Source organism: Scylla paramamosain, chromosome 9 (assembly GCF_035594125.1).
Source record: "Scylla paramamosain isolate STU-SP2022 chromosome 9, ASM3559412v1, whole genome shotgun sequence".
NCBI lineage: Eukaryota > Metazoa > Arthropoda > Malacostraca > Decapoda > Portunidae > Scylla > Scylla paramamosain.
The window spans coordinates 25671145-25690000 of NC_087159.1; the positions used below are offsets into that span (position 1 = coordinate 25671145).

The window sequence follows — 18856 nt, forward strand, 5'->3', positions numbered from 1 at the left end:
AGGGAGTTTTTACTGTTCTAGTGACAGATGAATAAGATTTCTACTTCTGCGCCCCACCTGCATTGCTTTCAAAAGACTCTGGATGAAGTTGTACCGGTGGTTTTCAAGGATGTTATTATGGCCCTGGTGACAGATTAAAATGATTTCCATTGTGCCCTACCTGCACTGCATTCAAAAGGCTGTTAAGTTACACGAGTTTTTAAGGGTGCTTTTTATGGTTCTATTGACATAATAACGAGATTTCTGTATTATCAACAGGAGAAACACTCTTGAGAGCCGGCTAATCATCTCTGTGGGCTTTGAAAGTAGTCGTGACGAGAGAGCAAAGGGTTTCAGAATACAGAACAAAGACCACGTTTCAGAATGAGGAATTAGGAAGGAAGGCGAGGAGAATGATGGACTGTGGGTGATAGAGGTATAAATCGTTGGTGGAGGAAGATGGGAAGGGTCTGTCGTGAGGGGATGGGGGGGAAGGGGACCCGCTAGGGCTAGTTGTTATCATCGTTATTATTATTATATTATTATTATTATTATTATTACTGTATTAGATTTTCCTCCTCTTTTTCTCCTCTTCTTCCTTCTCTCTGCCTGGCCTGTGTCGAAGGGAAGGCAGGGAACTGTGGGTGACACGGAAGTAAGAGGAAAGGGAAGGTGTATTGTGGGAAAATTCAAGGTTGCGAGTTTGTATAGGGTGAAATAACAGTAATTGGGGTGTGGACTGCTGGACTGACTTGCTGGACGAGTGAGTGAATAGGTGACTGACTGACTGACTGACTTAATGACTTACTAACTGAAATCTGCTGGACTGGCTGGCTGAGTGAGTGAGTGAGTAGGTGGGTGAATGACTGGATGAGTTACTAAGGACCTACTGATCCTCTCTCTCTCTCTCTCTCTCTCTCTCTCTCTCTCTCTCTCTGCATCAAAATCTCACACGCGGGTAGTCAAGTGTGTCCTCAGCACCTGTACATTATGGGTGTCTTGATTTCGTTGGGGGCTGACTGGCTGGCCATGCGTCGCCATCCCCTGTAACCTTCCTCCTACACTGCTTACCCATCCCGCCCCGCCCCGCCCCGTGAAGGCAGCGGTTAGTGAAGGGAGACCCGGAACTGAGGCCGCCAGCGTGAAGGAGATTAGGGAAGAAAGTTATTGATGGTGGTGGTGGTGGTGGTGGTGGTGGTAGTGGTGGTGGTGGTGGTGATGGTGGTTCTATTGCAAATGATATTACTGCTACTTCTACTACTACTACTACTACTACTACTACTACTACTTCTACTACTACTACTTCTACTTCTACTACTACTACTTCTACTACTACTACTACTACTATTACTACTATTACTACTACTACTACAACTACTACTACAAAAATAACAACAACAACAGCAACAATAACAACTACTACTACTGCTACTACTACTACTACTACTACTACTACTACTACTACTACTACTACTGTATACCACTTATTCTAAACGGGATAGAAGAGAAGCATTAATATTATCACGTCTTCTTTTTCCTACAGTCATTGATCCACTGCCATATTTTTCCTCTTGCACTTCCTTCTATTTCTTTATGATATCTTGTTTATTTGAAAGCATGACACCATCTTATTAATCTTTTTTTTTTCCTCGTGCAGTCATTCATCTTTCACACACTGCTATATTCCTCTTTGTTTTTCTTCTTTTTGTCTTTTTTTATGATGCATTATTTATTACTTGAGTGTACTAATGGCAAGATTCACCCCCCCCCTCTCTCTCTCTCTCTCTCTCTCTCTCTCTCTCTCTCTCTCTCTCTCTCTCTCTCTCTCATGCATAGAAAGAAGGAAGAAGAGAAAGACGATATTCATATTTCTTTTCTATTTCCCTCCCTGCACACTGGGGATGGTTGCGTACTAAATTTATGACCCGGGAAATGATCGGCATAGCAGCAACGCGTCAAGTCATGCATACCAACCTTACCGACGCGACACGTGATCAGGCAGCAGGTTTCATGTTGTTCATTATGCCACAGTTTTGAGAGTTGCTGTACATTTACTTATTATCCTTCGTTCACCATACCAGCCATCACCAAAACAAATATCCTCGACACTGAGAGCTACTGTGGCACTCAGCACGGCGTGATCACACTCTTCAGATCAGGGTTGAAGGACCACTGCCACCCACAGTCTTAGTTCCTCTGGTCTCCTTGCTTCTGCCTGCCCCGCGCACAGTATCAGTCCATCAAGGGTTGAGGTGATCGGACTGGGAATTCCCCTCGCCTGTACTTTTATTTCCTAGTGAGACATTGCATTGGGGCTTCCATTTTAAGGGAATCGCAACCTGATGTGTATGTAGAAAGGTAGGTGTGGTGCCTGTTGTGAATGACTTGCGAGGGGATTACCATGCCTGTCTCGCTGCCTCTGTCTCTTTGTGTCTCTGCATCTGTGTTCTCTCTCTCTCTCTCTCTCTCTCTCTCTTCCTACACCAGTGGTTCTTAACTTGTATTCGATCGAACCCCAGGTGTTCGGTGAGTCAGTCTCAGGGGCTCGGCGGAGGTGAGCACTATTCTATTTTTTCCAACTACGAAGGGTTTGGTGAATGCACGTATGAAACTTGCTGGGTTCAGTGCCTCCAACAAGGTTAAGAACCGCTGCCTTAGACGTTGCAGCACAACACTTTCTACTACCCATCAAGCCACTTTTGCACAATTTACCAATACACCAGCGGACCAACCAGTACAGGCCTCCTCTTCTGCCTCCCTTTCACTGTTAAGCTCCGGGACACACCGCCTTCTCACTTCTCTTATGTAGTTTGTGGGAGGAAGGTTGCGTGTGTGTATATCTCAGAACTGCTTTGAGTGTATATGACTTTTTTTTTTTTACTATTTTGATTTAAGTTTACAACGTTTTTTTTTTACTTGTCCTTGTCTCTTACTTTTCTTTTTTTTTCTTTTTATTTTGTTCCATCACTTATGTGTTTGTTTTCCCTTCTCAATTTTATATTTATTTTTTTTATCTTTATTTTTTTCTGCCATTACTTTATTATTTTTTTTTTCCGTTTTACTTTTATACAACATCCCCTTTTTTTTCTCTCTCTTTATTTTCGTTCTGTTCTCCTGTATCGTTTTTGTCTTGATATTCCATTCTTTCACTTTTATTTTACTTTTCAAATCTATTTTTTTCAATGCAGATATTCTTTACCGTCCTTTTCTACCCCCATGTATCTTCCTTTTTCTAAAGTTTTTATTCAGAATTTATCACTCTTTCTTCTCTACCTTTCTCATCTTGATTTTCTCCCGTGTACCTTCCTCATTTTCCTTTTAGTTTCTTATTTTGAGATGAGCTGGGCGAGTCTGCACACACCACTGCCTGTTTGCACCCTTTACCCACCCCTTCCCTCTAGTTAGCTTAGTTTACTGACAAATTCCCAGTAAATACATACGCGTATTTCATAACACACAATACAGAATGCATACTAGAAACAATACAAATCTATAGAAGTAACAAAAAAAAAATCTTAATTGTCCAATATTTTACTTTTTAAAAAATAGGCGGCCTTAATCAATTTTTCTTAGCAATAGTTATGATAAGGAACCATCATTAACCCTTTGACTGCCACTTGGTACACCTTTCTCTAATTATTCTGAGACATCTTTACTTATTCTACAGCCACATCCGATCTTTAGACTGGGAAGAAATTGCAAAATGTATTCTTTTTCATTGCTAACCTTCTTGTAAATGCTTGTAAAGACTTCACGCATTGCTTCTGGTGCTGCTAATTGTTCCGTGTCGCAGTGAAAGGGTTAAATATTGGTGGCTAATGACTGTATACAACCACGACTTCGGAAAGCAACACAGGGGGACAAGGAAAGCAACACTGATAACAGCACGATGCACTCTTTTCCCTCAGCACTGCTTTCCTCATGTCTGCAGGCTGAGAGAGAGAGAGAGAGAGAGAGAGAGAGAGAGAGAGAGAGAGAGAGAGAGAGAGAGAGAGAGAGAGAGAGAGAGAGAGACATTGATGAATCTATCCACGCTCCGACCTCATTTCCTCTTGTTATTTATTCATCAATGAGTGGTGGAGGTGGTGGTGGTGGTGGAGGTGGTGGTGGTGGTGGTGGTGGTGAGAGGAAGCATAAGATAAAACAGATGTACTTTATTTTCTATGTAACTTTTTTTTTTTACTTTTTTTTCCCATTCATTTATCTATCATCCAGTATCTATTTCTCTTACCAAAGTTTCGTTTTTTTAATGTTATGTCTTACTTCTCTGTTATTACTTATGTGTTCATTATTCATTCTTTATTTTCATGAACACTAACTTTTCAGGGTTTTTTTTATATTTTAGTGTCTTATTGTCTTCGTCTTATCTATCTATCTATCATTCAGTATCTTTTTTTTCTGTAACGTTTTTTTTTTACTGTTTATTATTTTGCCTTTCACTTGTCTATCTATCATTCATTATCTATTCATCATTCACTTGCGATTCATTCATGCTATCTATCTATCTATGTATCTACCTTTTTTTGTTTCTTTTTTTGCCCTGTACGACTTTTATCATTCATCACCTATTCATCATTCACTCAATATTCATCCATTACTTCATCATTCACTCATTACCTATCACATCATATCATCTGTCATCGCCTCGGTAACGTTGATGCAGTTCAGGTGACGCGCAAATAACAATAGTGGCAATTTGCTGTCTGACTCGCAGGTAACTTCTGTATTTAGTTGACACAGATGACACGCCGAGCCAGGGGAGGAATTCATGCATACGAGACTGAAAGTGAAGTGTTGTTACGTGCTGGTAATAATGGAGGAAGCGAACACTAAGTAAGGAGAGTGTGCATAATAGATGTGATGATAAGGACCCTTCCCCCCTATCTCTCTCTCTCTCTCTCTCTCTCTCTCTCTCTCTCTCTCTCTCTCTCCTTGTTTCTTTCGCTTCCTTTCTATGTTGCATTTCATTCTTACACTTTATTTTTTTATTATTATTTATTTTTTACTTAGCCTCTTGCAACATGATATTAAGGAAACATTTAGTATTTACTTTACTCTTTCTTTCTTTTTTCTTCCTTCCCTACATTCATGATCCTTGTGGCTTAATTGTAAGAATGCTTTTAGTCTTTTTTCTTTCCTTCTTTCCTTCCTTCACTGACTTCCTTCACTGTTCATTAATCTATTTCTGAACCTTCTGAAGTAATGTTATGAGAATGTCTTACTTTTACTTTTTCATTCTTTTCCTTCCTTCCTTTCTTCCTCCCTTCCTTCCTTCCTTCTTCCATTCATCTATACATCCACCCATCCATCCGTTCATTCTTCCTTTCATTGAGCACAACATTCATAGCTCAACTCAATCTACCCTACCAAGTAAAATCTACACAATCTGCAAGACCAAACACTCACTCAGTCTCTCACTCAAGACGAACCCAGGAAGGCGCTAAGTCACCGAGGTCTGTCGCTGCAAATGAGATCCTAAAGAGAGAGGGGAGAGGGAGGCCAAGTTGTATTGCTGTATCTCAGAGGCGCCTCGGGTCTGTGTTTTGTAGCCGTGTGGTCAAGGTTGTGTCTCGAATGCCCGTCTCACACTGTAATTAACACTTTCACTACTAGATCATTGTTCTCAGCTACTTATAACTTTTAAACACCTATCTTTGGTACTGCTGTCCATTAATTAACTCTGTAGCATCGAAAAAAAAAAAATAGAATAAAATTAACCTCTTATTTTTTTTTATTTATTTACAGTGTTTTGAATGTTAATTAAAGGACGACCGTGGCTATGAAAGAATGAACGAGTCGATGGAGGAAATGGAACATTAGTGTGGCGAGAGTGGCACGTCTTTACTCGAGGAAAGTAGAAAGATCCTTGTGGCAGCCGTGTGGAGCCAGATAAATGTGTAGAGGTGCTCTGGTACAAACAAGGGATGGCAGAGAGCGTCAGGTGAATGTACAGAGGACTCCAGACAAGCAGAGAATTGTAGAGTAGGCTAACCTACAGAACTGTTTTAGAGACTGCAGTGAACAAAAAAATAAATAAATAAAATTCTAAATTGCAAAAAAGCAGGAAAGAGAGGGAAAGGGGAAGAGAGAGGATAAGGTTAATTTTGTCTGTTTTAAGATACATAAGTATTTTAGAAACTCTAATAATGCGAAATAGCATCTAAATTGCATGGACACATGAAAGAGACGGAGGAAGAAAGAGTAATATGATAATTTTGTAATTTTTAAGCTACATAACTATTAAAGAGACCGTAGCAATACAAAGAGTGTCTAAATGATGCAGATGATTATGGTGTGGCAGTGAAAGGCTTGATCAGAGTTACCTATATAAGTCTCTGCTGCAGGACGCCCAGAGCTTCCTGGTGGCGCCCTTCCAACGTCCTGTCCTTCACGTGAACGCCTTAGGAATTTGAGGTTTTTTTGTGTGGCCTGCTGGTGTTACGAGTATGCAAATGTCAAGTATTACAACGTGACGCATGACGTAAGCACCAAACGTTATTCAAGTTCTCGCAACCCTGCCTGTCTATTCGTAACAATACAACGTTTATAATGACGAGTGACAGACGGAACAGACGGAATGACGAACTGTATCAAAACTAGGAAACGTTTGGGTTTTCTCCTTCAAGGTGTAATGCGGCGGAGAAAGAAATCAGAGAAAGAAATCAGTGTACCTAATTATTTGCGACCCGCTGTGTTGTGTTGTGTTGTGCTGTGTTGTTGTGTGGAGTCAGGAGGAAATGTTCCGCTGGTTAGGTCCGCAGAGCAACACAAGCCATCCATGTCCCACGAGGAAAACCCAGACGCCATCAAGGTAATGCTACCTACGAGGGCGAATCCTGCAGGTATATATAGCGTTGCCGAGACTCTGCCCTCAAACCCACCTCGAGGACCACCGCCGCAGGAACACCTCGCCCAGCACGCGACACTCGTCTCCACCACCTCCTGTTTCCCGTTTGTGGCTCGACCGCTAACTGTCTAACTCCAGTGTAAGCCATTTGTGTCTGTGACTTTGTGACGCACACACATATACACACATACAATACATAACTGAAGTGCCTGAGATAGACCTTAACAATAATGCACACTGCACATATACATATACATATTTTCCTATACGAGTACACATTGATTTACTGTCTCTTCCTTATCTTTTCTTTTCTCTTTTAAATTTTGTTGTTTTCCAGTGAAGTAAAAATAACAGTAATTTAAAGTAACGGTGAGATTTGCCAGCCGGGTACTGGTGCTTCGAAAAGGATAGGGTTAAGTTACTCCTGCTATACGCAGCGTCCTGAGAGAGACAGAGAGACAGAGAGAGAAAGAGAGAACTAGGGAACATTGCGTACTGGAAGATAAAGTGAACACCTGAAAGGTGCAATACAGTGTCATGACGAACCAGTTTTTCGTACTTTTTCATACCACATTTTCTTCAAGGAACAAAAAAAAAAAAAAAAAAAATCAGTCAATTGGTTAAAAAAAATAAAAATAAATAAAAAATAAATTTCATCGTAGTCAATAACAACAAAGCACAAATAAACAGATAAACAACAAGTCCACTGGGTGAGTGACGTGACTTAAGCATTGCCAAGCCCGTCACTGTGGTCAGGAGGGGACGCGGGAGGAGGATGAGGGAGGCGAGGGGAAGACAGGCGGAGGCGGTGGGAAGACAGGGGAAGGCGGTGGGGGAAGACAGGGGAAGGCGGTGGGGGAATACAGGGGAAGGCGTGGGGGAAGACAAGGGGAGGCGCGGAGAGGCAGGTCAGCAGCCTTGGCCTTTCATGGTAATCCTCCTCATTCTTATGTTAGTCAGGCAGCGCTTGAGGCAGTTTCTCAATACTTGTGGAAAGCTGAAATTTTGCAACACATCCCACATTATTACTTATACACCAAAATTAGCTCTTCTTTAGTATTCTCTCTTGTATTCTCTTTGTAGTCTCTTGTGTTTCCTTTATGGGAGAGACAATTATCAGGTGTTTTTTTTTTTCTCTCTCTCCTGAATTTGGTTTTGCCTTTGGGTTTTCTTTTCTAGTTCATAACATAAAAAAACTAACTGGCTGACTGACTAACTAACTAACTAACTAAATAAATAAATAAATAAATGCTTGTGTGCCGCAGATGCTGTCCCTCAGTGTTCGCGTGGCCGTGGTGGCCCTGGTGGTGGCGGTGGCGGTGGTGGAGGCCAACCCTTCCTACCCCTACAAGCCGTGTTATCCTCACACCGTGACTGTGACCAAGGTGGAGACGACGGTGAAGGAGGTGAGTGCAGGCTGGCGGGAGTGGATGGATGGAGGGATGGATGGAGGGAAGGAGGGAGATAATGGAGGCTGCATCTTTCTAAGGTTATGGAGATGAGTGGAGGCTGCTTAGAAGGTCTGTCTGTCTGTCTGTCTGTCTGTCTGTCTGGAGGAAGGGAGGGAAGGAGGGAGTGAGGGAGGGAAATGTTAGCCCTCATTTTCTGGGGTAGTGGAGAGAGGTAGGGAGGAAGGAGGGGGGAGGGAAATACTGGAGGCTCTACCTTTCTGGGGTAGCGGAAAGAGGAAGGGAGGTAGGGAGAGAAGGAAGGAGGTACTGGAGGCTCTAACTTTCTTGGGTAATGGAGAGAAGAATGGAAGGATAGAGGGAGGAGAGAGGGAAGGAGGAAGAGAGGGAGGGAGGGAGGGAGGAAGGAAAACACTGAAGGTAGTAGGTCATGATAGATAAGCAGGGACGTGCAGGAGGCCAAGGCGTGCAGGTGAAGCAGGGAAAGTAGCGTGGACAGGTAGAAACCATCCTCCTGACTTGCCATCAACCAGCCGCGGCCATGACATCTTTTCCATTACTTTAGATGGAGTGAGAGAGTCTGATGAAGTTGACGTCGATATTTTTCTTTACCTGGAGGTTGTGAATCGTGGTTACTCATCCAACACAAATATATCTTTATTATGACTAACTAACAGGTGATTCATCCAGTTCCTCACCAAACATATCCATGTCTTTGCTTTATTATAGGTAATTCATCTCGCTACTAATCCAGCACAATTATGTCACATTTACACTATCATGACTAATGTGTTATCATCCAGTTACTCACTGAACACACTAACATTTTTACTCTATTATAATTAACTAATAGGTGATTCATCGATCCATCTAGTTACTCCCTCAACACAACGATATATCCATCATGCCATGACTAACCAACAAGTGGTTTGATAAAGTTTTGAAGCTGTCCACAGTACTGCATGAGCTGACACCTTCACACGTCTCCTGCTGCAGGTGCCTGTGTACAAGACTCTCATTCAACTGAAGACAGAGACCAAGACCTCCACCACCACCAAGACCGAAACAGAGACGGAGACAGTGAAGGTCGTCCTCTCCGGCCAACACAGTCACGGATACAAATACGGCCGCTAGAGGATGAGGCGGCGAGGCGGCGGCAGCAGGTGGAGGCGCCGCTGGTCCTCTGTGTCTGTCCTCCTCCCTGCGTGGCTGTTCCCATCACCACGTCACTTGGGCTGTGCATAACGATAGCTTTTAGTAATTTTTCGTAACATTTAACTGTGCACTCCTTAATTATTCCTTTCACTAGTCAGGTTCATTTCTTTCAATTCAGCAGCAGCCTCTGGGCATTATACTAGCTATATATTAAAAAAAAAAAAACTATTCTTCAATCCATTTTCTTATTTGTTAATGTTTGATTCACAGCCTGTATATGTAACACCGCACTCGTATATTCCTGCTGCGAAGGTGATAAATGCCACGTTTTCCTTCAGAGGGAGGAGAATGGATAGTAATGATTCTCATGTATCAATAAAATACTTTATAATTATGTAAAGCAGTCAGCAGTTGTTTCCCTCGACTCCTCTAAGACTGTAGTAGTCGACGAGTCATCTCACAACAGACACACACAGCCGTCCCTAAACGGGCCTCACCTCAGGTATCAATAAAGTCTACATGTAAAGCGGTCACAGGTGGTCCACTCCACTCTATGGCATGCATCATTCGTTCAGTCATCTCACCTGGCAGACACACCTTACACTCGGCGCATCTCGATGTGTTCGGGAGGAGGCGCGAGGGGGTAGGGGGGATATAAAAGTTCTGATGGTATCCACCTCATGCCGCGTACTTCAAAGCAGCTCACGGCGCCCATCATCTGCTACTTATCCCAGAATGCCCGTCTACTCACTTCACAATTCCCGGCTACTCACAAACATCCCATATTCTTCTTTGCGCCTCACCAGAACTCCATAACAGCTGATGATCTCGACAGTAGCAAGTTTAGTGGTAGGTAAGTTTGCAAGTTCGTCCCGTGCTGCTTAATAATGAGCCAACATTAGGTTATGATGTACTCTGTGACTCCATTCGTTTCTCCTGCATGCTAGCCTAAAAGAAACTGCTCACCCGTATTTTGTTGATAGAATTCAGTGGACTAATAATATAACAGGCGTTTGTTTAGATATTAGAGAAATGTTAAGCCAGATACAAAGACATCCAGAATATTAAGAAAAAAGAAAAGAAAAGAAGAAAGCAGTCAGTAGTATAAATAAAGGAATGATAATACAAGTAATCACAATTTTACCATAACTAAATCAAAGATATAACAAGCGGTTGGCACTCCTGCGAGGAAGAGTTGGTACCCTCGTTTCATTCAAGAAATAAACATACATATTTAGAATAAAAAAAAAAGCACGAAGAAACACAGTAATCAGTACACGTAAAGAAATAGTGAGTCATATAACTTTTATCACAACCGTAACATTACACTTGACATTCGATTAAGGAAATGTTGGCAGCCATGTTTTGATCAGAGAAAACACACACACATATACACACACACACACACGCACACACACACACACACACACACACGATAGTAGATAATTAGTACACTTAAAGAAACCATAATTCATAAAGCCACAATTTCATCGCAACTTCCATCATTACAACACTTGCTTAGAAATGTTGGTACCCATGACGGGACAGGGCGGGGCATCGGGGGAAGGGCGAGGTGGGGGTGGGTCAGTCTTGCTTGCGTCGTGATATGTGGTGTCTGTGAAACTGCGTATCGAGTAAATGAACTAATATATTGTGATTATCCGTGACTATTGGTGCGAGGGAGAATTAGTGAGGAGAGTTGAGGCAGCAGGCTCGTGTTGGTTAGTTGAGGGCGAGGTGGAGGCACCAAGGGAGGAAAATAAGGTATGTTTTGTTTTTATCGTTGCTCTTGCTCTTGATCTTGATGGTGTGGATGACTCGGTTCGAAAGGCACACACCAGAATTTTCGGTGTGTATGCGCGACAGTAGGTCTGAAAAGGTAGGCGCACACTTGTTCGCATCGTACGGACGGCACGCATCGTACTCATCGGATTGTTTTTGGGGTCAGCGCACATTGGTCCGCATCGTACGGACGGCACGCATCGGACGGATCGGATTTTCTGCGCATATTGTCGGCATTGGACCATTCACCACCCGCAGTTGTGAAGCTGAGCTCTCTCTGGAAGGACATACTCCATATTTTTCTAGTGTATAAAGTTGCGAAAATGTTGAACAGTGATAGTGAAGAGGAAGAAATTGTAGTGGTTAGCTGTTTGCTGGCAGAAGAAGAAGAACAGGAAGTTAAAAAAAGGAAAACATGGATTCACAACATAAACAGGAAAAGGCTGGAATTTGGAGAAAAATCTAAAAACAGTCAGTGAGTTAATATAACATTATATATTATGTATAAGCAAAGCATAGCTATGCAAACAGAAAAAATAAAATAAATACCGAAGAAGGTTTGCATCCGACCGCGACGGCGCTCTGGCTGCAACTGACGATGGGGTCGCACATTTGCCGGCAAATGCCGTAGAGGCCATCCGCATCGTTCGTACGCATCGGATTGAATGCTCTTTCGGGGATCCTCGTCGGCATTGCCGATGTCCGATGCGTACGACGCGGTCAAATGCGCGAAGACCCATTTGAAATAATGTAAAGAATACTAAAATCCGATGCGTACGATGCGTGCCGTCCGTACGATGCGAACAAGTGTGCGCCTACCTAAACAGTTTGTCCTCTCATGAAGACAAATTCAAATGGCCACAAAGATCACATATCGAGTTTTCATGGATGTTTTCACCATTTACGATATAGAATTCTTGTTAAACTACAATTAGTATAATGGAAACATCCTTGAAAACCCCTGTAACTACGGCCTGTGTAAAATAGTCGCGATAAGACGCTGAGATTTTTTAAAGTACTACCTATGAAACGTATGCAAGAATTTTCGTAATGTGACGGCGCGGGTTATAGAACGCGAGAAATTTCGTAGTGACGCGATGAAGCACACAGAGAAGGTGGATCTTGAAGCATGGCGTTGTGTGGGGCCGCATTGTGATTCTGAAACGCTTTGCTCTCACCACGACTATTTTTCAAAGGCCACAGAGATGATTAACAGTTTTCACAAGCGTTTCTCCGGTTGGTAATGTAGAAATCTTGTTAATCTGTCACTAGAACCGTTAAAGCACTCTATAGCACCCGTGCCATTTCAACTAAAGCCTTTTGAAACTAGTGGAGGTGCAGCGCAGAAGTGTTTCAGAATATAGTCCAGTGTGTGACCGTAGACACTTCCATGCCCGTATGCAAGCACACCACCGCACCGCACCAGCGAGGAACAAGCCACGATGAATACCACGTGAGAAACAGCCACACTCCGCAGTCCACGCAGGGACAGCCATGGGTAAGTAGGTAAGTAGTATTGAAGGATAAGTGTCTTCAAACCTCCCTCTTAAAGGAGTTCACATAGGAAGGTAGAAATACAGAAGTAGGCAGGGAGTTCCAGAGTTTACCAGAGAAAAAAGCTGAATGACTGAGAATACTGGTTAACTCTTGCATTAGAGAGGTGGACAGAATAGGGGTGAGAGAAAGAAGAAAGTCTTGTGCAGCGAGGCCGCGGGAGGAGGGGAAACATACAGTTAGTAAGATCAGAAGAGCAGTTAGCATGAAAATAACGGTAGAAGATATCTAGAGATGGAACATTGCAGCGATGAGAAAGAAGTTGAAGACAGACAGTTAGAGGAGAGGAAATGAGACAAAAAGTTTTTGATTCCACCTTGTCTAAAAGGACGGTATGAGTAGAACCGCCCCCCCCCCCCCAGACTTGTGAAACATACTCCATACATGGACGGATAAGGCCCTTGTACAGAGTTAGCAGCTGGGGGGGTGAGAAAAACTGGCGGAGACGTCTCAGAACGCCTAACTTCATAGAAGCTGTTTTAACTAGAGATGAGATGTGAAGTTTCCAATTTATATTATAAAAAAGGGACAGACAGAGGATGTTCAGTGTAGAAGAGGGGGACAATTGAGTGTCATTGAAGAAGAATGGATAGTTTTCTGAAAGGTTGTGTTGAGTTGATAGATGGAGAGATTGAGTTTTTAAGGCATTGAACAATACCATGTTCGCTCTGCTCCATTCAGATTGTTATTGTTGTTGTTGTTGTTGTTGTTATGATATTTTCTCTTCGTAATTTAACAGCTGCCGAGTATGTGTTGTCATTTAATGTGTGTGTATTAGTTTAGGCGAATTTCTCAAGTAATTTAACATAATCTCGAGGTTTACTTTCAATTATTAGGGAGAAGGAGACAATGAGGCTGGAGGCTGGATCTGTATGCGTAATATTAATCTCTATGTTTTGTGAACCATTTTAAGCATATAAACCATGTGAAATAACGAAGTTAATGGGTGTTGGTGTAGAAAAGTTTGATGATATTATAAACAGAATATCATGTAAAAAATAATTATATGAAAGTTCAGATGAAAAGGAAAACCTAATAAATAATGAGATATTGTACACTCACAAAGTGCTGTTTAATTATACTTTTTTTTTTATTTACCATTGCATTAGTTCACTTTGTTGCACATACCTAGCCTACCAAAATAATACAGAATACATAAGAAAAAGGTAACGACAATTTTTTACAATAGGACCAAACTGCACTTCGAGTACAAAACTATGATATTCGTTACTGTGTGGTTTTTTTTTTTTTTTCAGTGTTCTAAGCGATTTTGAGCATAAAACATGTCAGAAATATTACACACTTTAGATTCTCAAGTATAAAGCATATTAGTATAATTCATGCATATGCATCTATCATTATTATTACTGTTACTGTTATTGTTATACTTTTTGTTGTTAGAGTTATTTAATTATTTTTTCTATTGTACATATATATTTTAATTTTGCCTCTTCTCCCCTCACCCCCATACGATCTTGGGGACTCGTCGGGAAGCGGGGTTTATGGGCAGGGAACACGAAAATGGTAATCTTAGAGGACTTGAATGGAGATGACAGCTTAAAAGAAGCCAATCCTAACCTAACCTAACCTAACCTAACCTAACCTAAACTGACCTGACCTAAGCTAACCTAACCTGACCTAACCTAACCTAACCTAACCTAATCTGACCTAACCTAACCTAACCTAATCTGATCTAACTTCATATATCTGACCTAACCTAACCTACCGTGAGCGCTTAACCTGACCTAACTTAACCTGACCTAACCTAACCTGACCTGACCTGACCTAACCTAACCTAACATAGCCTACGAGCATCACCTAACAAAAAAGTCCCTCTATCACGGAAACTATTGATTTGCGACGAAATCTTCAATAAAGTTTCTCAGTATCCATAAAGGCAATCAAAAACAATACCCCCTAAATGTGTGGAGTGTTATGATCCTCTCCTAAAACGATGGTACCAAAAATAACAAATAATGAAGTATTTTAATTTCAACATGGCAAAGAGCAGTCAGCCCTCTTTAGTGTTGCGCAGCCTACACCACCACCTGCTACACACTTCCCACACTACTGTACATCCTGTAGGTACTTCCCTAGTTCTCCTTCAATGATCACCTATGGACTTTCCTCCCACCGCCCTCGCTTCCTCCACGCATGCCTGACTGAACGAACGAACAAACCACTTTTCTTACGCAATTGACCTTTACGAGCGTCCTTTGTCCCTGTGTGTGTGTGTGTGTGTGTGTGTGTGTGTGTGTGTAGGGATGCCAGACTACCGCGGGGAAGTCACAGAGTGGTTCAAGAGGAGAGATAATTGAGGGAAAAGCCGCTGCCAGGTGAGGTAAGATAACAGGTACTGGCGGTGGGTCTTCCTCCACGGCGTGTTTCCTGTAGAAGATGAAGAGGCGCGGTGAGGCGTGTGGCGTTGTGGCATGGCGCGGTATTGATGTTGCGCTGCGCGGGTTTGGTGTTTATAAGGGTAGTGAGTTTTGTGGAAGCTGTGTTGTGTTGGAAAACATTGGGTTATGACACTTCGTTTATTTATTTGATTTATTTATGTATCTTTATTTATTCATGCATTTACTTATTTTATTGTTTTTTCATTTATTTGTTTCTTTTCTTTTCTTTTTCTTTTCTTATAATATTTTAGCCATTATTAGATTTCTCATTAGTTTTCAGTGTTAATGCAAGTTATTTTTCGTGTATTGATGCAGATGATTAAATCAAAGTAACAAATAACTTACATGTTTATGCTGGCACTCATCACAGTAATTGTCAGATGAAGGTGTTAAGCATTTGCAGGTCACAAAAAAAAAAAAATATATATATAATATAATACCATTTCAACCAGTGTGTGTAAATAAGGTGAACAAATTTATACACTCATAATATTTTTTTATCATTTATTGAACAGGAGAGTTCATAACACTAGATATAATATATTTATTATACATTTATAATGAAACAAAACACTGTATAACACTCATAATGAACAAGATCACTACACGCTAAAGGAACTAAATACTATTACAACAGATGCATATTGACATGAAAAACAAAAGAGTTCAACACACCCGTAATTTTGTTGTTTTTAATATTGTTTTCATCACTTGCTTATAACTGAACAGAATGACCAACCACACAATAGGACACCAGATGCGAGAACAGCAGACTGGTGAAGTGGCGGCGTGCAAGACAAAGGCAGCACAGGGGCGTTGGTGCAGTCACGGTAAGGAGAGTAACGTGCCGCTCTACACTTTCACTGTTAATAACAGTCTCAGATGGTCTGACCCGCTGATAGTCCTACGAAACCTGACCGGTAATAGAGTCATAGCAGATCAGATTTAATCCATTCAGTATTATGACATCGCTTCCATTATGTTTTTTAATACCCAAGGGGGGGGATGGTTATTATTAAGGTAAACTTAAAAAAAGAGGGAATATATTGGTTCTCAGATAGAGTGGTAAGAATCGGTTGTTAGTGCTGATTCATTAGGGAGCTTTTAAAAGATTAGATAAGTTTATGGATGGAGATGACAGGTGGATATAAAAAGATAGGTATGTTTTATACGCGGACTGCCACGTGTAGGCCTGGTGGCTTCTTGCAGCTTGCCTTGCTTTCTTATGTTCTTCTGTTGAATGATAATTCTTTTCATAAGGAGTTAAAGATCACTTCTTGTCACTACTCTGCCATAATTATAACGTTATTCGGATTTATATTACTTGATTTTGTGGAGTTTAGGAAGTGATAATGGTACTGAATGGTACTGAATGGATTGAACACTGAGATAAAACGCAAAAATACACGATGGAAGTGAGTGCGAAGGTAACTTACTAGATTTCTAACCCTGACTGTACCAACACTTATATTGAGGGTGGCGGTGGTGGTGGTGCCCCTTCACGCGGCTGCAGCAGGAGGGTGAGGTCCCTAGCGGCCTCCGTACCCGCCGTAGGAGGGCTTGGGGCACACCGTTCTATAGGACTGCTGGGTCTTGGTGACGGTGACGTATTTCTGCTGCACCTGCGTCTTCACCTGGGTTTGGTATACGGTGGTGGGCACGACCTTCGTCCGGTACACTACTTTTTCTACCGGTACCTTGGGAGTGAGAGGGAGAGAGAGAGAGAGTTTTTTTTCTTTTGTTTTTCCGTTTTTTTTTTTTTTTTTTTTTTTTTTTGGAGGAGCTCTAGCCTAGGACTGGAAAAAGGGGAAAAAAACAGTTATGTACCAATCCCAAAAGAATAGAGTCAGAAGGCTGGTAGTGCAAGGGTGACTGGTTAAAGAATACCAGTAAATACGCTTAATTGCACCTCCCGGTACGTGATATTTAAGCCTGCCGTTCACTTTGGGTCGTATAGTGAAGGAAGGATGTAGCTTGAGTACAGAATGTGTCAGCAGGTCTTATTGCACTTGTTATCTGGAAGTCAAAGTGTTTACATTCATCTGAATTTTCTAATGACTTTTGTGCACTTCTAGGCAGCTGTTTTGATATAAGGAGTCCATGGGCAAATGTTTAGTGTGTCAGGTCAGACTGAAACATAACATAACATTAGAAGACAAGGGAAGTTGCAAAAAGCCGTCAGGCATACCTGTGTCAGACCCTGTACGACACCTACCTACATAAAAGTACTTGCACTCATCATCCTCACCCATAAAGTACTTGCACTCATCATCCTCACCCATAAATTTGTGTAATTTGTTAAGGTTCCCTTTTAACAACCTGATTACTGAGTACATTAGATTCATCTACAACTCTCTTTGAGAACCAATTCCTTCCTGTCTCTTTTTTAAAATCTAACTTCATCAAATTTCAGCTCTATTTTCTGAGGGTATTGTTCTCTGGTTCCGTTCTCTGCAGTTCCAAGTACTGAGTGTGTTGTCTCAGAGCCGCGTTGCATGCAGTGCCTGCATGGATTTCCCTTCATCTGATCTTCACTGTCATCTGTCTTTCAAAGCCAAGAGTGTGACGGTAACGGACTGCACGTGGGAAACTTTTGGTCATGATATGGCGTGGAATTAATGTGTACAGATGCATGGGGCCGTGACTCCTCAGCTTCCTCCCTCACAACCCATAATTTAAGTCTATCTATTGCGTGTCAGTGTATGGGGGGGAGTCGCAAGGGATAAGGAACACTGCTGTTATTTCTAGTCTGCCGAGGCGTTGTTTGATTAAGTTGGGTTTGGGGAAAAAATAGGAAGAAATTGGTTTTCAGACTAATGAATGACTGGAATGAATGCTGTAATCTGGTCAGTGAGAGTCAACAGGGAACTTGAATTGTTTGATGAAGTTGGATTAAAAAATAGGAAGGAATTGGTTTCCAGAGTGGTGGATGACTGGAATACGCACAGTAGCAGTCAGGGTGTCAGTGCCGAGTCAATACGGAGCGTTAATTGTTTGATCTAGCTACTTCGATTAAAAAAGATAATAATAAATTGGTGTTCAGATAGTGGTGGATGACTGGTATAAATGCAGTAGTCAGGTTGCTAGTGCCAGGTCAGTAGTGTGTTTTAAGTGTTTAAATTGGATTTAAAACGAGATAGGAAGATTTTGGCATAGGTAGAGTGATGGATGACTGGAATAGACGTAGCAATCAGGCTGGGTCTTCAGGAAGCTTCAAAGGATTAGATGGATTTATGGACAAGGATGACGGGTGGATGTAGGTAGTTATGGTTTTATCAGGAATGATATTTGATTCCTCAAGTATACATTTCATTATTTATTGATATTCTGTACTTGGCTGAGTAGTTAGTTTTTTTTTCGATTTTCGTTATTGACTTTCATGTTTTATTGACTAGTTTATTTTCTATTGGCTAGTTTATTGTTTTATTGGCTTGTTCAATTATCACTGGCTAGTTTATTTGTTATTGGCTAGTTTATTTCTTAATGGCTAGTTCACTTGATCTCACCTCCTGGTACTGCGTCTCGTACTGCGTGACGTACTTGACCTGTGGGTGGCACCGTTGACGCCGCCGCAGGGTTGGCTCCACCGTCACCACCGCCACCGCCAGCAGCACCACCACCACGCGAAGGTTGAGGAACGCCATCTGGGGGAGAGGAGGGCGTGATTCAGGTGTTGCAGTGTAGCAGTGCATCACCCTCATGACTGTTCACTTGGATCCTAACGGGACTGC

The 18856-nt window shown here is 41.8% G+C and overlaps 1 protein-coding gene across 1 annotated transcript in view; it reads right to left on the reverse strand.

Moving 5' to 3' along the window:
* Positions 1–15614: 15614 nt before the first annotated feature.
* LOC135103753 (uncharacterized) overlaps positions 15615–18856 on the reverse strand; it is a 3960-nt gene continuing 718 nt past the window's right edge. Inside the window, exons 2-3 of the mRNA XM_064010451.1 lie at positions 18632–18769; positions 15615–16822 (exon numbers count right to left, since the gene is read on the reverse strand). Coding sequence (XP_063866521.1) covers positions 16655–16822; positions 18632–18769 — 306 coding nt within the window. The 3' untranslated portion in view covers positions 15615–16654. The remainder of the gene's footprint in view (positions 16823–18631; positions 18770–18856) is intronic.